The sequence below is a fragment of the Ammospiza caudacuta genome, chromosome 2 (genome assembly GCF_027887145.1).
Source record: "Ammospiza caudacuta isolate bAmmCau1 chromosome 2, bAmmCau1.pri, whole genome shotgun sequence".
In the NCBI taxonomy this organism is placed as follows: Eukaryota; Metazoa; Chordata; class Aves; order Passeriformes; family Passerellidae; genus Ammospiza; species Ammospiza caudacuta.
In genome coordinates, this window is record NC_080594.1 from 57,123,948 (window position 1) to 57,143,775 (window position 19,828).

At 44.8% G+C, this 19,828-nt stretch overlaps 1 protein-coding gene across 1 annotated transcript; it reads left to right on the forward strand.

Annotated features, from left to right (window-relative positions):
- The first annotated feature begins 1,353 nt into the window (after window positions 1–1,353).
- Window positions 1,354–18,400, forward strand: TMEM272 (transmembrane protein 272). Its single transcript, XM_058800446.1, has 4 exons — window positions 1,354–1,411; window positions 8,518–8,577; window positions 14,803–14,885; window positions 18,038–18,400. The coding sequence occupies exons 1-4, from the start codon at window positions 1,354–1,356 to the stop codon at window positions 18,398–18,400; spliced, it is 564 nt and encodes a 187-aa protein (XP_058656429.1).
- Window positions 18,401–19,828: the final 1,428 nt, after the last annotated feature.

A 19,828-nucleotide genomic window follows, 5' to 3' on the forward strand; every position in this document is an offset into this window, starting at 1 on the left:
TGTATTCATTGGTGGCTGGCTGCTGCCTGCAAGGGTTACTGACCTGGTGGGAGTCTGTGAATGCCTCAGTCCCTGACTCTTGCTTGGTCATCCACCCATAGGTAAAACACACCTGCCTCTATTTCCTGCCAAGAAACAGAACCTGCAATGCCATTGTGCAAGGAGTGAACCCCATCCCGTTCCCACAGCAGCAGAGGGTCCTGTCTGGGCTTGGGGACAGCCTCCTCTGCTCAGCCATGATTAGTGGGGCTTGGACAGACTTTGGAGAGGGGTATGGCCATGGACCAGCTGGTTGAACAAGTCTGTCTTTATCTTCAGTACATGCCTGGGACCCCTTGGTCCCTCTGGGCCGAGCTGGACACAGCATTGCACAAGCCCTAGGGTGGATCTCATAGCAACTTAAAACACAGTGAGGCTAAGCTTAAAATACTGCTCTCTGACCATTAAGAAGTCTAGGGGCTATTTTGAGGTAGGTGCAGGAATGCAGCTTCCCTTATCCTGGCCTCCTCCACACACACCCTCCTGTGTCACACAGCTGCTGCTGGTGGCACACTTGTGGTGACCCTGGCCAGAAGCTGAGGCTTGGAGCGTGTGGCGTGTGTTTGTGTGTGTGTGTGTGTGTGTGTGTGTGTGTGTCTGTCTGTCTGTCTGTCTCTATGTTGTGTGTGTGAGCTTTCCACACTCCCATTGATTTGGAATGCCACTTAACTGTCGGGTGCTGTCTGAGGCCAGAGCTTGGATGCCTGGCTGCTTGCTCATCCCTCACCCCACCTTGTAAAAATTCTTCTTTACAAGGAGCTACTTTCTAATCCAGCTACTTTTCTGTCAAAGGCATGTTGTTCTGGGCTCCCTGTGGTTTGCAGTTTTTATTCCATATTCTTCTTCAGAATCCTCCTTGACCTTAAAACCCTTTTCATCTTCTCTCCTCCTTCTTCTCTTTAATTAATTTTTGCTCACTAGTCAATTCTTGCTGGGGTTTGTGTACCAAGCCCCACCTGTTTTCCTGGGTTTTCTCATAAGAGTTAAATACTTTGTTCTGCCTGAAACCCAATCAAGGTGAAGATAGATCCTTTCATAGCTTTCAGGAAGATGGCATTAATACTGCCTGTGACCCCAGGGCTCGAGCATCATCCCCAGCAGGCAAGCCTGGGGCTGCTGGAAGGCATAGCTGCCTCTGGGTTTGCCATGCTGCTGGCTGGGCCTGTGTGTGCTTGGGGTTTTTGAGGGTAGTGAAAGCCTGCCAGCATGTGTGAGAGTACTCTGAGCCAAGGTACTTGGTAAGGTGAAGACACATCTCATAGCCATATTAATTTCTCTGTCCCCACAGGCACCCCAGAAGGCTCACCACCCACCATGGCTGCTGGCCTGGAGAAAGCCTGCCACCGGTGCATATCTAAAATTGCCAGCAATGGTAAGGCACTTCTGGTAGCCATTGCCTCAGGTATTTAAGCAGCCCTGTTGCTAAGCCAAGTATGCAAAGGAATCACAATGGTACCAAGTCCCACCTGAATCTTCCACTGAAGTTTCCTTTCCTAGATACTGTTGGGAACTGATGGAATGTGCAATAGTAACTCTACCCTAACAGCAGCTGCCTGTTGCAGTATTTGAAGTATAGCAATCAGCACAAAATTTCAAAAAAGCATCACCATGTACCTAAATATGGGCAGCAACAGACAGCCTAAGAAAAATAATGTGTTTGCCTCCTCTCTGAAGTGTTACCTTACGCATAGTGCAGCAGAAGCATCCACAGGGAAAATCACCTCGTGAAGAGCAGCACAGCCAGCCTGGGAACAAACTCTCCTAGGAGTGATTCCTACCAAGCAAAACTGCTGCCAGCCTGTGTGATGGCACAGGGAGACAAGTCTGGGGATGGAATATCAGGGATATCCCCCTTTCACCCAGTGAGATCTGGGACAGGTTATTCTTCCCCCTGCTGGCCTGCTCCCGGGCACAAGGGCCACTGCAGGTGGGGGTATCCCCCATAAGCAGCCCCTTGCTGGGGGTTGGAGGCATCAGTTATCTGGAGAGAGGTTCTTTTGCATGACAGCCTGGGCTTGCTCAGGTTTTAAAGCAACTGGTTCTCCCCACCCAGGGTGGAGGGCACAGAGGGCTGTAATGAGCTGACAGCTGGTGGAACAGGCTGGTTCTCGCTCTCAGCAGCAACGCAGCAGAAAGCTGACCTGGGCTGAGGCTGTGCAAGCTGCACAGAGGCACAGGAGAAACACACTTCTGAGGTGGGGTTTTGTAAGATCAGGGAAGCAGTCTCCTCAGCAGGAGGTTAAAATCCATGGGTTTAAAGCAGCTTACTCCTGCTGACTGCATCTCCTTTTCCCTCTGAGTTGCAAGTGCCTTTTGCTTTCACTTCTAGGAAGTAGCAATTTCTAATTCCACTCAAATGCAAGAAGCAGCAAACCCCTTGACCACTCATCATAACTGATACTTTACCCACACTAATTGCTGCATTTCCCAGTCTAGGGTGTTACCTTGGAGTCTTCTATATTCCTGATCTTTGCTTTGCCTGAAAGGCTCTCAAAGCTCAGAATGAACTTTTATTAATGATTAAACCCCTCAACTCCTTGCTGTCTTACAACCTGACAGAGAAAACCAGGCCAAAGGGACAGAAAGATCAACCCAGGTCTCCCTGCAGAAACCTGGCACAGGTAGGGAAGAGGAGGATCTTTTCTGGCCCACTTTTTCATGCTCATCACTGCCCCAGGGGAAAGAAGGGCAGTGGAGTGATGGGAAACAAGGGATGCATGCACCCTCATTACACCCTGACAAGCATCTGGGAGTGGAATTGGGACCTAGCTGGTCCCTGTGGGATCCCTCACATCCTGCAGAAAGGACATGCAGAGAGGATCTGGACTCATTGGTGAATATCACAATTTAAAAGGTCAAAAGTGGTATTTGCTCTGATTTTTGTTCCTAGTGTCTACAAGGAAAATGTTACCATTCCCTGTTATTAAATTACCACTGGAACTTCAATAATGAGGGAGAAAAGAATTAATCCTTTAGAATTTTTTTCTAACGATTGGGATTAGTTCTGATCTCACCTATGCACTTCTACACCAGAAGTACCCTCTTGGGTACCTGAAAAGTTACCCATGTGTGAGGAACTCAGAAATATCATTTTAGAAAAGTATCTTCAGGTTCTTATCATGCTTGAGTTCAAAATAAGCTCAGCTTTAGCTATGGATCAGCTAATGCTTTCAAAATTGATTTTATGTTCATTAAAATGCAGTGATGCTTAATTTCACTTTTCCTCATCATCCTGTATTTATTTTTCAAAGACCTTTTCAGCACAATCCACATTTGTACCTTTGGTCTGCTGGTATTGAAATAACTCCCAAGAGCTCCAAGAACCCACCTGTGGAGCATCTTTTCATTCTTGGTGTAGCAATTTAAGTTCAGTCTTCAATTTACTGACCAAAATAAAAAAGCCTAATCCACTACCCTGGGTCTGCTGCAAAGCAAACTGAATGGCTCTATATGTAATGCCTAAATATTGTTATAAAATTACTTCTGGAAATTATTCACAAGGGGCCAAATCCAGAATTTAGACCATGGCATAACTATAGTTCAGTATCCCGACGCATAATATAAAATCCAGGCTAGACACTCTGCAATATTGCTCAACCCCCAAGGCAGCTGCACCTAGGACATAAATTTTAGGTGATGTGATGCTGATATCTGGGTACCAAAGTTCTATATTGCAGTAATTCAACCCTGCCTAATCAAGGAGTGGTGGAACACAGCAAAGAGCTGGTGGCCCTGAGCTGGGATTTGGTCAGTTTCCTCACACTTCCCCTGCCTCAAATGGTGGGTTTTTTCCTTTTGGAGGAACTAGAGGCCTCCATGGGAATGGCTGTTTCTTACCCTGATTCCTCCAGCTTCTGAGTATCTAGTCTGGTCAAGGGATTCAGTCATGCCAGGGATGGGATTCCTGCCCTTCATCCCCAGAGATTATTCCGTCAATATATCTCCTTGCTATGGCATTAGCCTCATAATCAGACAGTCTTTGGTTTTGCTCAAGGATATCTCATGTCTCTACTCTTTGGATCACTCACAGGTCTGGTTTTGAGTGCTCAAACCTTGCTGTTATTTTCTTATTTGGTGGTGGCCGGCCAAGCTGAACAGATTTAATTCCTTTCCTTCACATTACTTCATTCAAGTGTTTTCTGCATATCCCATCTGAGAGAGTGACATTTTCCTGTGACTTGAAAGCACAGAATGACAGCCAGTAATCCCTGGTCTGTAAAACATACAGTCTTACTGGGCTGGTTCCTCAGAAAGATCCATCGAGACTTTCTCTGCCACCACGACACCCCCTCAGGCTGCATTCTTTCTTTCCTCCAAGTGCCTATCAGCACTGCAGGGGATGCCTGCAGATGCCATGAAGGAATAGAACAAGGATGAAAATACCTGTTTCCCACGTGCACTCCAGCCTGTTACAGCACCCATGCTGCAGTGCAGCACTCTGTGACACTGCTTGCTGAGCTACTGCATTGCCATCTGCACCTGCCCCAGGGCATCAGCAGGCATGGGGCCCTGCCAACTGAATTTGACCCAAATTTCCTCTCACCCAGACTGCTGGGAGTCAGGCCCCTTCAGAGTAGCATTCCCACAGGGTGTTGTCCAAAGGGCATGCTTTGGCATATTTTCACACAGAGTTTTGCTCTTCAGCTTGTGTATGCAGAAAAATCTCGGGATAACTGCAGACTTTGTTTGGAAGCTGGAGTATCTCATGTAAAAAAATAAAAATTTCTTTTTTATCCAGAACCTGACAGACTACAGAACAAATAGCACCTGGAAGTGATGGCAATGTAACCAACACTACATTTATTACTGTATTTATTATCAGAGAGCTTGTCACTCTACTGAGCAGCTTGCACTACAGCTGTATTAGAGGAGAGTAGGTAGATTGAGATTTATATTCATAAGTAGCTCCTGAAAATCTTGTGAAGACTCTTACGTGAAAAGAAAGAATTTTTGCTCTCTCCTCAAAGTAAATAGGGACAGTGTGAGCTGATCTGTACCTTTCAAGTGCTTGGAAAACTCGTGGCAGCAAAATGAAGTCTGAGGAGCCCACGGGTGAATTGGTGTCACCTCCAGTACTGCCTCCAGATGCCAAGCAAATGCCAGAGGGCAAGAGGCTGTGTGTGCTGAGGCCAGACACAACAAGGGAGTGGCAGAGGACTGGTAGGAGAGCTGCAGTGCAGGGGCATGCCTGTGGAAGATGCAAAGGCTCAGGCATCAGACAGAAGAGAGACCATGACATACAGCCAAAATGTCAACAGCGATCTCAAGCGTGTTTACTTCTGTGAGGAAATCCTGGCAAGAGGAATTCAGCCAAACAGCAGATTTGTATCAGCTGAGTGTACTGCTGGGCAGGAGACACAAAACCTGCGCCCACTGATCTAATTTTTGTGGGCACAGATTTCAAGGAACGTGCAAGATATTCAGCCACCAGTTCTCTTTTTCCTCTGATGTGATCATAGCCACGAGTTCTTCCCTCCATCCATTTCCCAGCACGTTAGGATCCTGCAGCAGGACTTCACCAGGTGCTGCCCTGCTAGTACAGAGCAGTGAGGTTTCCTGCCCGATGCCCAGGCACCAGCCTCATGGAATACCAGACACCCTTCCGAGGCATGCCTGGAAACACTCCCCTAGTTGTGCTGTGTTTTTAGAGACTATCAGCCTTTTTTTGCTACTTATTCCAAGAATGAGGCCAGGGTGTCCAGGGTGAGGCGATATCGCCGACACACAAACACCACCAGCCCCACATGCGGACCTGCCCGCACGTCCTCTCTGCGGAGCCGGGCTGCTCTGCGGCAAGCGCCATTCTCTGAAGCAATTTGTCTTGGGACCAGAACGGGGCAGCAGAGCCCAGACAAACCCGGGCAGAGAATGCGTGTATGCCGGCTGAGCAGCATTCCTGTGAAACCCCCACACATCCCGGGAAAATCAGCCTTCAGCGCTGCTAGCGACACTGAGGGTGGCTGCAGAGCCCTGCCAGTTGTGTAGGCAATTGTTGAAGAGTCTCACTTTGTTAAACATGGATCTGGAAGCCTTCCCAGACTATGCATCTGCCCCTCCAATTCGAGACCTAAGAGGCTGTAGCTGAATGGGGAGATAATGAGTAAATACATTCCCAGCGCCTGCTTTGGAAGCGGAATTAATGAACCATTATCTCTTTCTCTTGAGCTCTGAGTGGTCTCTACCTCCCACTTCTCCCCTCCAAAAGCGAGCTGCTGGGCAGATGTCAGACACCAGCAAGCACGGACACCTGTGTGCCAGATGTGCAGCCTCGCCTGCACAAGAGCCCCCTGAGCTTTTTCCAGAGCTTACCGCAGCATCCCTCCCCGGGGTCAGGCAAAACAGGCACTGCACAACTAACAAACAACACGATGCCATCTCCTCCTCCTCGTCCTCCTCCTTCTCCCCGGCTCCTGAGCACTTCCCTTGCAGCAGGGACAGGGACAGGAGGCAGCGCGAAACCACAGGTGGAGGGGTGACGCTGCAGTGACAGCACTCGTGGCCACAGCAGGCAGTCGGTGCAATGCCTGCAGACCTGAGCAGCACCCCTTTGAGCAGCACCCCTTTGAGCAGCACCAGATAGATGGGTTCCCCACCCTCTGGGCACTGTTTGCTCAGAAATGATGTTGGAAGCCCAACTCATTTACAATACCATCACTTCTTGATATGAAAGAATAGTCTAGATAACGGCAAGAGGAGCTAGCACAAAATGTGACATGTGGTGAAAAGGGAGGCTCTAGGCTGAGTTGTTCTAATGAGAGGCTGTCAGTGGTTGAAAGAGCTTAGTCAAGTGTAGGACACTATTGAAGCAGAGGAAGAATTTCTGTATTATGCAGCACTCGAGAGATAGGAGTCTGAGCAAAAATGAGAGAGAGAGAGAGAGAGAGAGAGAGAGAGAGAGAGAGAGGGAGACTGGCCGACAGGGAAAGGAGGAGGGGGTGGCACAAAGGAACAGAAGTGCTTTCTTCAGCTCAAAATACCCTCAGTCTCCCCCAGTTCATGGAGATAACAAACATGCTGCTTCTGAGAAAGATGTCTCTCAAGGGCTTAAGTGTAAGATCCTGGTTCTCTGTGGAGAAAACACAAGCAGCATGTGGGGGATGGTGTGTTCCCATGAAAAGTGTCTGCGAGTCAGAAAGCCTGGTGGATCTGCTCTGAATTTTGATGCTGTTCCTATGTCCTCTCTGTTTCTCCTTCTGGAAAACAGAAGCAGTAATGCTGCCCTTTTTCTCTAAGGCAGCCTGAGGGTGGTATTTTGGCAGTGCTGCAGAATTTTCCAGAGTGGCGCTGTCTGCAGGGCACTGGCAGTGTCCCTGCTCCTGCGCGGCCAGGGGGACACCGTGCACCTTGCAGAGGTTGCAGTTCTCTGGCATGGGGAACTGCAGGACACAGCTTACCCAGGGAATGGGCTGGTCCCAAGCCAAATCCAAATACTTGCTCCAAGGTTTTTTTTGCAAGCCTCCAAGGAGACGTCCTACTCCTTTTCTTATCCGTGCGCTTCTCAGCCCCTCTGCAATCTATGCCCACCTGCACTTTGGCACCCTTAAGGACCCACTTGCAGCCTGAGCCATTTCTGGGAGAGCTCTGAAGGGACACTTGCCACAGAATGTCCTCATTATATTTTACTCTCATTTGGCAGGGCAGTGTTTCACTTTAATGTTGCCAAGTGTTCATGATTAGGCACAGAGGTGACAGCTCTTGTGAGACAGGCTGCTCACACTGTTCTAGACACTGGTGTCCCTCACCCACCATGAAGGTAAGCACTCATCCTCTGCAGCACCTGGCTGTGCAGGGGAAACATCAGGGCTCAGATACACCAGCAACTCTCTAGGGAGTAGGTAAGCCTCTCAGGTCCACTCACCTGCAGGGAGAGTCAGTGTGCACCCCTAAGAGCATCCTTCCACACAGCTTAAGCTGATCTAGCCCAATGACAAATCCCACTCCTTGCAGCAGCACTGCTGCCTTTGTGCTCATGAGCTAAGCTGGGTCAGGGAGTTAGACCAGCCAGAAACCATTCACATCTGTGATAAAGACAGTTTATTTAGCCATCATTGAAAAGTAAGTGGAATGGCATTAAAGCTGCTATTTGCTTAGCAAACAGATACGGCTCATCAGTTGCCATGGATTAGCTGATGCAGAATTACTTGTTACTGCACAGTCGCCTGGCAGTGCCTCTGAAAAGGATGCAGGATAAGGCAGCAGTGGATGACTCCTTGCCCTTGGATTAAGACAAGCTGCAAGTAATAGCTTCAAAAGCAGTTTGTGTCTCTCACTGCATCCTGGAAGTGATAAAACATGTGTTGGCCTCACCACCGCAAATACTGCACCACGCAGGTGATATTCCCACCCCATCAAGTGCACTGTATTTCTTCCTACACAATTGTCTGAATTTACAGAGGATCTGTAAAGAACTGGATGGAAATGCTGGCCTCTAAACTTGAACTAGCCCAAATAACACTGTCTTTCTTTTCTCCTTCACAGCATGCTTTATATTTGGGCTCCTCGCTTTCCTTGCCTTACCACTGTCCATGACTTTTATAGGTAAGTTGACAACTAAAGTAAATCAAAAATAGAAACTTCCTGGCACTCTGTGGCAGGTTAACATATCTGGTGGAAGAACTTTCCAACTGTTTGGGTTTCCAACTGTTAAACCCCTGTCTTGGTACTTTAGCTTCAGACAGAATCTCAGCCCACACTCTGTATCAGGAATGAAGGAGTACTTGAATTCTGACCCTGTTTATCTTAAAAAACCCTCCAGTGTGTTTTACCTCAAAACCCAGCTTTGTCTGTGGGAGGAAGCTCAGAATCTGACATATGAGAAGATTTCATTACTCAGGATCCCTCTGTATTAACTACACTGTAAAAAATTGTAGAAGCATAGTGCTGGAAGGGGAAAAGAGATGCTGTAGGCTGCTATTTCTCCCTTTTTGAAAGTCAGACCTGGTTTTTGGCTCATCTGCCCTTGAAGGCTGGATTTGTGAGTAGCATTTCAAGATCAAATATTTAAGAAAGGAAAATCCTTTGAGCAGTAGAATTTTATACCTTTTTAAACTGCATAAGGCCCCTCTTTTCTTAAGCATCACCTTTCCCTTACCATTAACATAGATCTTTGTTTTTTCTGTAACACTTCATTGCTCCCTTTGGGCCTTTCAGATCCTCCATATGGGTTGTGAACCCCACTTGAGAAACATCAGTGGAGACACCAATCCACCTCTGCTTTTAGACAGGCCCATGTGCTCACAGCATCCCTGACAGATGTCTGACTTGCCCTTGCTCAAGGAAATTCCATGGCTTCTCAAGGAGACTATTTCAACATTTTATTGCTCTCAAAGACAAAATATTTTTCCCATATCTAACCTAAATCTTCCCTATAGCAAATGAAACAGATTACAGCCTGTCCTGCCCACTGTGGTCACAAAAACATATTGGTCACTGTCTTACTCAAGAGATCCTTAGAACTGTTTGAAGGCTGCTATTATAACCCTGCTCCATCTTCTCTTTTGTTTTCCCAGAGGTCTTAAAAACCTAATTCTTTCATCCTGACCTCACGGGTCACTGCCTCTGTAGCTGTTGTTTTTTTTTTCCATTTTTGCCTCCCTCCTTTGACCTCTGTGCAAGTCTTTTTCCTTATTAATAAAAGAATGATGTAACGCAGGCCTCCAGCTGAGACCTGAGGAATGAGCAGTGCAGAGTAATTAGCTCCTCTGTTTAACATGCAGGATTTCTGTAAACACACCTCAAAATGAAACATGGTCTCTCTGCACCAACCCATTTCCTCCCAAATTTAGTTTATGGTGCATTGTAAGCCCAGATGGTTTTTGGCAGTGCTGCTCCCTACCAGACATATCTCGTTTTTTTACCTTGAAGTTTCCTACCCAACACACAGTGGCTCTATCAGTTTTTGTCTTGTAGATTTTGAATGCCTTTTTCCAGTGTATCCAGATCACTTTGAATTCAAAGTCCTCAAGAGCCCTTGTCTTTGAGAAGCTGCTCACCTGGTGCCTCGCTCCTCATGAAGGATGGTCCAAAGGAACTCTAGATGCAGATGCTGAGGGCAAGCTGCATCCCACCTAGACTCAGACTGTGTGCACCCACAGCCAGGCTGAGTGCTGTGTGTTGTCCTTGCAGAAAAGGGAAATTCCCACACCCTCTCTTAGGTGTCTGCCTTGACATGAGGTGACTTTTAAGGCAGTTGGGACGCCTGGCCCATTGGCATGGATAGTTATCCAAATCCACATAATAAGTGTTCAGTTAAAGGTTGGTGCTCTTCCCTTAATCTGGGGATTTCAAAGTACCACTCATGACTATGGTGGGAATCCAGTTAGGATTTCCTAATTAGGAACCAGGGAGTTCTAATGAGGGATTGGGGAGCAATTTGGAAGTAGCAAAATGGACTGAACTGCTGCATCTCAACACTTGTGCTCTTATATTTATCCATGACTTAAGATTGCTATTTATCCCTTAAGAAGATTCTAGCTTTAGCTTTTCCCCAGGCTGAATATGCCTGAACTGTGAAATAGGGATGGGAAGGTATAATACAAAATGTGGTATGGTTTCCATGCATACTGACATCCTGCCTTCTGGAAATGAATCCAGGTCTGGAATCCGACCACTTACAAATAAGATTTCTCAGGAATATTTCACAGTATCTTTAAGATCAGTGAGAAGTGGAAAGTCTATTGTAAGATATTAGCCTGGAGCTCTGGATATCTCCTGCATCAGATACATAGCCCTTTTTTCCCCCACAACTTACTGAAATTAAGAGATAATGTCACTATAATGTAGTGTTGTCAGAGGATATTGGTTTCCTGCAGCTCCATATCAGCAAGTTATTTTTAGGAAAATTAAATGTCAAGGAAAATGCTGATATTTATTTTCCAAGCAAAATCCTATGATTTTCTGATAATATTCTGTTACCACAATCTCAGAAAAAAACTTGCTGATGTGCCTCCAGTAATTTTGGCTCTTGCTTCCTACAGAGGAAAACTGTGAGGTAAAATACTTGTTAAAACTCAGAGATGAATAGCAGGCAGCCCTAGTAATAATTACACCCCAACATCATACACTCTTAAAATTCGATATTGCTGTAAATCACAGTATAATTCAAGATACATGAAAAGGACTCAGCATATTTTCCAAGCTGCAGACTTGTGACATCACTTAAGCCATAGATTGTTTAGCAGCTTTTTCACTTTTACTGGCAGAGATGATCCCTTTTTTCACTAAACACTCTAAAGATATAGAGATTTATTTAAATTTTTTTTTAGTTTCCGGGACAGTGAAGGATTACTCTCAATAACCCGTTCTTGTATGTTGTCCAGAGTACCTTTATATACAGAATACCCCAAGGCTAGCTAAATCACATTTGAAAGCTGATGACATGGGGTTTTTTTAATAAGCAGCCTAAATTGCCTCCTGTTCAAGTTTAACCCACTACTACTCCTCACACTCAACACCAAATAATTCCTCAAATCTCAAATGCTCCTGAGAATTGTCTGAAGCCTATTCTCTTACTCTGTGCCTTTACGTGGGAACCAGTTTTGTGCTTTAGCAGTAGTTGTTTACACAATCTTTCCTTGCATTCCAGTCCCTCAGCCAGTCCCCTGATTTGCTGACATGCTTTCTCATAAAATGGTGCCCAAAAGCAATTTCTTCGAGATAAATTCTCTGCAGCACCTAGATCCAAGTGTAAGGCCCACAGTCAGGGCTCGACTGGGGTCTGTGCTAAGTGATGACAGCTGCAGCCATCCACAAGGAACACGTGAAAATGGCCTGGCATGTTGAGGTCTCTGCCTCCCATTAGGAATAAAGTTGTGTAGTAGGCTCCAAAGAGTGGATCAGCCTTGCTATACAGCAGCCCTCCTTTCCTGTGGGTGTACTTGAGCCATTTCAGCTGAGAAGAGTAAAGAAGCTAAAAAGAGGCCAATGCTGTATTGCCTTTCCTTCTTCCTGACCCCTCATCTCATGGAAAATCATGAGTCACAAGGACACTTGGTAGCAATCCTTTATGGGCCTGCCAGAGCACTGCCCCAAATGGTGCCCTTAGAGAAGCCATTGTCCTGTTTGCTCACAAGTGCTCTTTCCACTTGCTGGACCCTGTGTCCTGGATCTCACTGCAGTGTTGTTCTGTGGTAGCCAAGAGGTAAAATGTGCAAGTACCTCTGCTTTCCCAAGCCTCCCCTCTCTTGTTTTTTCCCCTTTGGATGCTGTTCAGGCTGTGTCTGATCTTGCACAGGTCTTTGGTTCATTCATTTGGACTCCTCTGCTGCTCTGTGTTGTGGTCAGGCTCAATTGCTTTTCACTCTGAACCACAGATTGCTCTGGTTTGCAGGGAGCACTGCAGTAGAAGCAGACCTTTGACCTCTCATGGTCCATACATCCCATCTCTAGCAGTCAAAGGAGAACATATCTGTTGCTTATGGGAAAGAATTTGTTGCGTTCCAACAAATTTTGGTGCTCCCAGATAAACCACACGCTGTGTGAGAACTGATTGGCACATTTGCTGATTTCACTGTAACAAATACCAGTGCCCATCTGCCAACTGTAGGTCTACATTTCCTATTCACACCTTGGGGTGTATTTTTAAAGTTACTACTGTATCACCTGCTTTGACCTGCTCTTTTGCTGTCATATCTGTCTGCAGTATTCTCCCAAAACCGACAGAGTGCTGCTGTCTGTCACTCAAATCCTTCCCAAAACTGACTGATATCATGTTATATATATATATTTGAAAGGATTCCATAATAGATTTGTCTGGGAAAGAGAATCGGAGCAGCATGAGAAAAAAAAGAAAGGCATTTTTTCTTGACTTTTTTCCCCCCTCAAATTGAAATCTCAGTTAACACATTGGAAATAGAAATTGCCTAGGTTCCTAAACTGAAATATATTCCCAGTGATCCCTTGCCAGCTGCTTTTGTGGCAGGCTATTAGATGGCCAAGAACTTTGGAAACCTTGGTAGCAGCTTTCTGATGAATTTGATGTAATTTGTGACAATTTCCCTGCTGCCCACCCCTGTAAAGCTGGGAGTCTGAGCATGTCTCAGTGTTACATAGGGGCAAAATGGACAAAAAATCACAGCTTTGTAATAAGAATGAAAGGGGAGAGAGTCCAAATCCATCTAAGTGCAGCCTTTTTCATTTATACAAAGGTTGGTAATAAATGCTTAGTATAGAAGAGTCCACAGCCCTTACAGGGGATCACAAAACTGCAGACCACAAAACACTGTCCCATGTCTTGTGATTAAAGTCAGACCTGTAGCAAGCAACCGCAATCCACAGCACCTGTGTTATGCCATGCAAAGAGTGCAGGAGAGGTTCAGGACATGAGCAATGTTATGGACCAGCGCTAGCAGTGGATTTGGTGGGCAAATTGACAAGCTAAAGAGGATTACAGCTATATCAAAGAAAAACCTAACCAAAACAAAACAAAAAACCCCTCCAAAACAACCAAAAAAACTCTACCAAACAAAAACCCACTGGTACTTCTTTCTTAATTCCTCCTATTCAGTGTAGTTCTGAAAATGGAGGCAAGATGTTTCACTTGAGAAATGTTTAGTACTAAGACTTGCACATTCCTTTCAGTATCCTGCAACTAGGCAACCCCAATTATTCAAAGAAAAGTCCGAATATCTCCTTGCAAACTATTTATATAGCAAGAAGAAAACAGAAAATCCTTTCTACCCTATGCAACTGATCTGTCAAAGCCCTGAAACATGGGATCAATACCAATAAAATTACAGTGTAATGAACTGTTTAAAATTTCTGAAGATGCTATTGGGTAAGAGACTTGGGCAGGGGATTCATCCCAGCTAACTTACAGGTATCTACAGCTGGCTGTCTGGATTCCTTGTATAGCCATGGAGAGACAGAAGCCCTTTCAGGAACCAACTCACCTGACCCATTTCAAATGCCTATCTTAGGAAAAATGAATTGAATTTTACAAGTGCCTATTTCTCCCTATTGACTTCAGAGTGTAGAAAACTAGTTCATGTATGGATGCCTGCATTGCAGACATCTATATTTGGACAGATGAGTTTCACTGCCACAGACCTGTATCACAGGATTCAGTCTCTACTGCCAGCAACATCCTCACACAGCCATACACACTCTTCTCTACAACTTACCCAACTTTCTCTTTCTTGCAGTAGATTTGAAGGTTGCCAGAGTCCTCAGCTCCATAACAACCAATTCTTTTATCCTCCAGCAACCCAAACAGCTTGGAAACTTGAGCTTCCACAGCTCCCTATCAGCTGCCTGGAAAGCTAAAACAGTTCCAGGTGCACCCACGGGTATTGGCTCCCAAGCTTCCAGGAATCTGACTCAGGAACATGCCATACTCATAGGAACTAATGAGCAGGAAAATCCTGGGGAAGTTTATCAGAATTCCTTCTTTTTGTAGTTTTGATTTTCAGTGAATTTTCTACCACTGATTTCCTGTCCAGCTCAGTCAATGGTTCATTTAACAAAGAGCTGTGGCTGAAGCTAATGACCTCTATATGTGGCTGCATTAGTATTGCCAGAAAATAGTAATGTTGGATTTGCCTTTGCTATCTCTCTTCCTTCTCCTGCCTTTTGCTTGCTCATGGCCCTCACTCCTCTAGTGGGAGGTGCAGCCTCCTTTTAATTCTGCCCCCATTTCAACAGACACAGGATACAAAACTTAGGTGTAAGCAAGACATTTCACTTACAGCATCTATAATTCTCGCTGTACAGCTTGTTGCAATATCTGGTCACTTGAGATAACAAACATCCATTTTTGCCATTCAGGAATGAAGTTTTTGGAAGACTGCCCAGTCCAGCCACTGATTCCCTTGTATCTGTTGGTGGGTGGTGTGATTGGCAGCTTAAAGGTAATGTGCCTTCTGTGTGTGAAAAATATTTTGTGTGACTCGACTTTGACTTGCTTGTTAAGACATGATGATAGCTCCACACAGCCACATGCACCCAGTGCTGGAGAGCTACAGGATCAGGCTGTGCTTGTTCCAGCACCAAAAGCACCTGTCAGTCAAGTGAGCTGCTAATGAGTTCAGCATTGTCCCACACATTGTGGTGTGACTTTCTCCTGCACCACAGCATCTGTGCTACCATCCCTGCTGAGGGAAATGACTTCTTAACATGGATGCCTGTGGTAAATGGGGTCCTTTTCCCACAAGCAATCCTCCAACCATGTCAAATCTTTCTCCATTACTTTCATACAGACAGGACAAAAAGCTAAGTTACTCTCCTTGCTTTGGGAGTACTACAAAACCACTTGTGTTTGTACATAGTCTTCCACAAGTTCAATTTACTCCCACTCTGACCTGGCCAGAAGTAAATGACTGCAGCAGAATCACTTCCTTCCAAAGTAAATATATCCTTGCAACACAGCAGGGCTTATTAATCTAGATGCACCATTTTCTAACCACAGCTATCTGTCTTCTAGTGGACTGTGCTCACTTATATCTTTGCTGAGCCCCAGTCTGGCAGTTTGACAAGGAGAGGCACCCTCATACCTGTGATAAACCCTGGTCACTATAAAGCTATATAACTCTGCATTGACTCTAAAGGATCGTCCCTGTTCTGACAGTCCCTTTGCAGACTGTGTTAACTGGCTTTTAGGGAGCATGGAGAGCCTTACCACAACAATTCTAGCCATTTTCTTTGCCAGGACTGAAAAAAAGAGGAAAGAATCCTACTCTGCAGGTCTCTGCATTCACTGCACTCTTTCAAAGTGGTAACCCAACAAAACCACAGTACATCACTGGGATATGAATCATGCCCTCCAAAGACCTTTGGTCAGTAAATAAGAAAATGGAAAGAAAAAAGAAAGTGCTTAATCTTGTTACAAGGAATTTGCTGTGTTGTGAGTTCTACTGGCAAATGCTTAGTCATTCGATCACACCAGTGGACTTATCTGTATAATCAAAGGTTCATTTAATAATAGTTTAGAAAATATTAGAGCAGAACTGAAAGGCAATTTTGAGGCTAGTGGACTGAAGCTTTCATAAAAAATGTTCTTAGCCATTTCCGTTAAAAGTCAGTTTTTCTCACTATAACTAAGGTGGCAAACGGATCAGTTAACATTGATGCTGACATCAAATAATGCTTTGAATTTTACTTCAGTTGACAGCAGGGCTGCTTACTTTGTAGTTTGGCAATGCATTTGGTCAGAACTTGATTAGCTTCACTCATGTGTTATCTCAGCACTTGGTCTGCAGCCAAATTCAAGTCTCTCGCCTCTCTGAACTGTGCCCTCTGTTCTGTTCACTGGACTGCACTGACTTCATCCAGCAGTGCCCTTGGCTTGAGCTCTGAAAGTTAAAAGGTCACAGAATGGGTGCAGGATGAAGTCTGAAAGGATGCTGTCCCATGATGGACATCATCTAATAGCAAGTCATTCTAGCCCAGATCTGTGCAGTCCGTAGGCTTCTCATCTATTTCTTTACCACCTCCAGTCTTTTAAAAAGCAATGGTAACTGTTCACCAAGGCAACTGAACCATCCTAGAGCACCCAGAGAGGCCTGTTTTATTCATGCCATGCTGCTCCATAAATGTATGTTCAGCAGCTAGTAACAATGTGAGCGACTGCCAGCAATTTCTTCAATCACGCTTGGCAAGGCAATATCCATAAGAATTAAATGCACTTTCTGTGAACTACTTAAATGCAGTTGAGATTCATAAATCTACCTGGGAGGTCTCTCTGACTGCCTCAAACCCAGTACTCATCTGCCATTTAACCCCATTCTCACTGCTGAGCTTGAGAGAACCTGAGTGCTGAGCTGAAAGCTAAAAAGACTGAAGCACAGCCACAGGCGCCCTCACGCAGAAACCTCAGAGCCACTGGCCAGGCAGGTTTATCCCTCCAGTGCCTCAGGAGTCTGTGTAAAACAAATGTTCATATGAGAAGATGATAGTCTGAGCAAGCCTGTTGCTTTGAGTGCTCAGCTGGATGTGAGACATCTGTGGAATTTTTTTTTTTTTTTTTGCCTATGTTGGTGCTCGGACTTTAAACTGTGTTTCTCAAAAACTGGTAACAACATCTGGGCTGGAATACCAGTTGGTTTTGTAAACAGATATTAATTAATTTATATATAACCAAACAGTTTTCCAGAGAAGAGTAAGAATAAGAGAAAACTCTGTATTTCTGGATTCTCTTGCTAAGCTTTTCCTATTGAAAATGGGACACATGGAATAAAATCTGAGCCTGGAAAAATATACACCCAAACAGGTTTTCCTTGGCCAGTGTTCTGGAGAAAGAAGAGTGTAAAATGAGGGATGCTCTTCTCTTTCATTTCAAGCAGAAAAATGAGCACAGATTATAACTCTGTGAAAGAGAACATGACAGAGAACCCCACTGAATCTACCTGTGTTCTTTGTATTGCCAAGACTAAATGAGAAATTCAGGCATCACTGATGAGTCCTACTGCATTCCCTGTATACCAACCCTTCCTAACCACCTGGCATCATGGCATTCCACATATTTTTCTGCTAGTTTTAACTGAAGGCAGGAATGGAGCAGTCTGGGAAAATGGCACTTAATTGAAGAAAATTTGACAACAGTACATTGCAAGCATTTAAAGTAATTTCTTTGAGGTTTAAGTCATAGTCTATATGTTTTATAATTTGCTATAAACTGATCCAACTTTATAACCATGGAAAAATAGAGTTAGAAGAGAAAAATCTACCCACTACAAGACAGGAACTACACTACTTAAGTCATTTAGCAGTTACTGTAATCTGTTCTTAAAAGTCTCCAGCGTGGGAGCTGCTGCCATCTCCCTACACAATCTGTTCTCATGCCTTTCCATCAGCAATTTTTTTCCAGTGTATGACCCCCACTGGTGAATAACCTGCAAGGGAAAAATGCATTATTTTCCAGCAGTACCTGCCTCATTTGTGGCTCCTTAACTTTCTGTTTTCCCACATCCAATTTTATTTGACCCAAAGACTGGCAGTGGCCAGGAGGTGTTCAGACCCTCTGCAGCCACTTTACTTATTCCCTTTTCTCCCCCCATGCCTCCAGGTGACTCTCCTGCTGTACGACTCAACCAGGATGAGGCAGCTGCTTTCTAAGTCTGTTGTGATTGATGATGATGATGACGACGAGTATCCCTGGAGGCAGAATGCTCACAAGTACTACGTCCATCTAACCCTCAGCCTTTTCCTCTTTCTCTGGTTCATTCTTGGGAACTACTGGGTTTTTTCTGTGTATCTGCCAAATTTCATCCCGCCTTTTCATCAGCCTCAGGATTACTGTGACAAAACCCTGTACATTTTTGCTGTTGGTGTTCTCATTATTAGCCATACTGTTCTGTTTCTCCTTATCTTCTGTAGCTGCTGCATATACTGTTTTTCCAGGCAAAGATTCTCTTCTGAGGAAGACTAAATGCTACATAAATAAATCTCCATGTTTGGGAAAGTGTGTACAACAAAGAACAGGCAATAATTCACCCTTGTGTACATCTTTGTTGTATGATATATATGTGTGATAGCAGTCAACTTCAAGGGGAAATCAAAAAATACAGTGCCATCTGGAAATAGCTATGCTGGAATACAGCATAGTCTATGCAAAAATGCTGCTGCAGGTGCCAGGGTGTACTACTGCTAACTTTTACATCCCATTTTTTAACTCTGGATGTTTTACCAGGAGGGAGCTCTTGCAGATGGCAAACTCCTCTAAAACCAGATCCCCCTTATGCTGTATATAGCACAGGACATTTTTGCCTATAAAAGTAGCCATGTTGTTCTCTTCACTGGGATCTGAACATCTCCACACAGTCTTGCTGAGGTTTGCTATTGGCCCTGAGTTATAGATGAGGGAGCTGAGACAAAGGTTGCACTCAGGCCACTTTGCAAAGCACATGGACTCTGCGGACTCTGGCAGTAACTGAGATGCTCACTAGAGAGCTATTCAGGCCCCTGTCAGACTGGCCAGTAAGCAGCTGTGATAGCAATAGGAGCTTGTATAAAATGCAGCCTGAATATAGCCCTCAGGTCTCTTCTGAAGTTGGACTAGGAAGCATCTATATCTAACTTTGGGGCTAAAGCAGACAGTATGAATACATCCATATATGTCCAATACGTCCAAAGTGAGCTAAGGCTGCTTTGCAAGTCTTTGGCAGAACAAAGAACTGAGCTACTGAGTGTCAGACTGGTGCTTCAACAGGGCTCAGCATTCCCCAGTCAGGGGATACACTTTCTATAGCAGTAATTTGTCAATACCACACTAACACAAAGATTACTGTCGAACCATTGTGATCAAGTTAATAGAAAAACTGATGATGTTACCTTGGTATTTTGAATATAGACCACAACAATAAGACTTGGGTGGGGATGTGAGAATTTCAGGCAGATGTGTTCTCTACAGCAGTTCTCTGGTTGTGGTGTGAATGTACATTTGATTTGTTCTTCTTGGTGCTGTACATATGGAAATCTGTACTTAATGGACAGATGCAATGCAAGCAGTTTTTCAGTCAGCAGCAGCAGCTTTAAAAGCACCAGCATGCAGAGAGACAATTTTTTTTGTGACATGTAATGGAACAACCCCAGAAGTGGTCCTGGTAGATTGTTTTTTCATGTGTTGATGAATGCAGTGTAAAAGTGCTCTTTCTGCTTTTGCTCTTATGCACTTATGTCAATGTGGTCAAAATGGAGGGGCTCCCCTCTGGATGAGCTTGAGGGTGGCCCAAGGCACAGGAAAAGATGTGTGTTTTGTGTATTTTGGCTGTTAAAACCCACACAGGTGAAACTTGTGTTTTAGAGAAATCCAAAAGGGTTATAAAATGCCTGTGAAAAGGTGAGGTATGTAAAAGAG

Coding starts and splice junctions, on each gene's coding strand:
- TMEM272 (XM_058800446.1), top strand. CDS start 1,354: ATGGCTGCTGGCCTGGAGAAAGCCTGCCACCGGTGCATATCTAAAATT. Junction 1,412..8,517: donor ATCTAAAATTGCCAGCAATG/GTAAGGCACTTC, acceptor TCTCCTTCACAG/CATGCTTTATATTTGGGCTC. Junction 14,886..18,037: donor GTGTGATTGGCAGCTTAAAG/GTAATGTGCCTT, acceptor CCATGCCTCCAG/GTGACTCTCCTGCTGTACGA.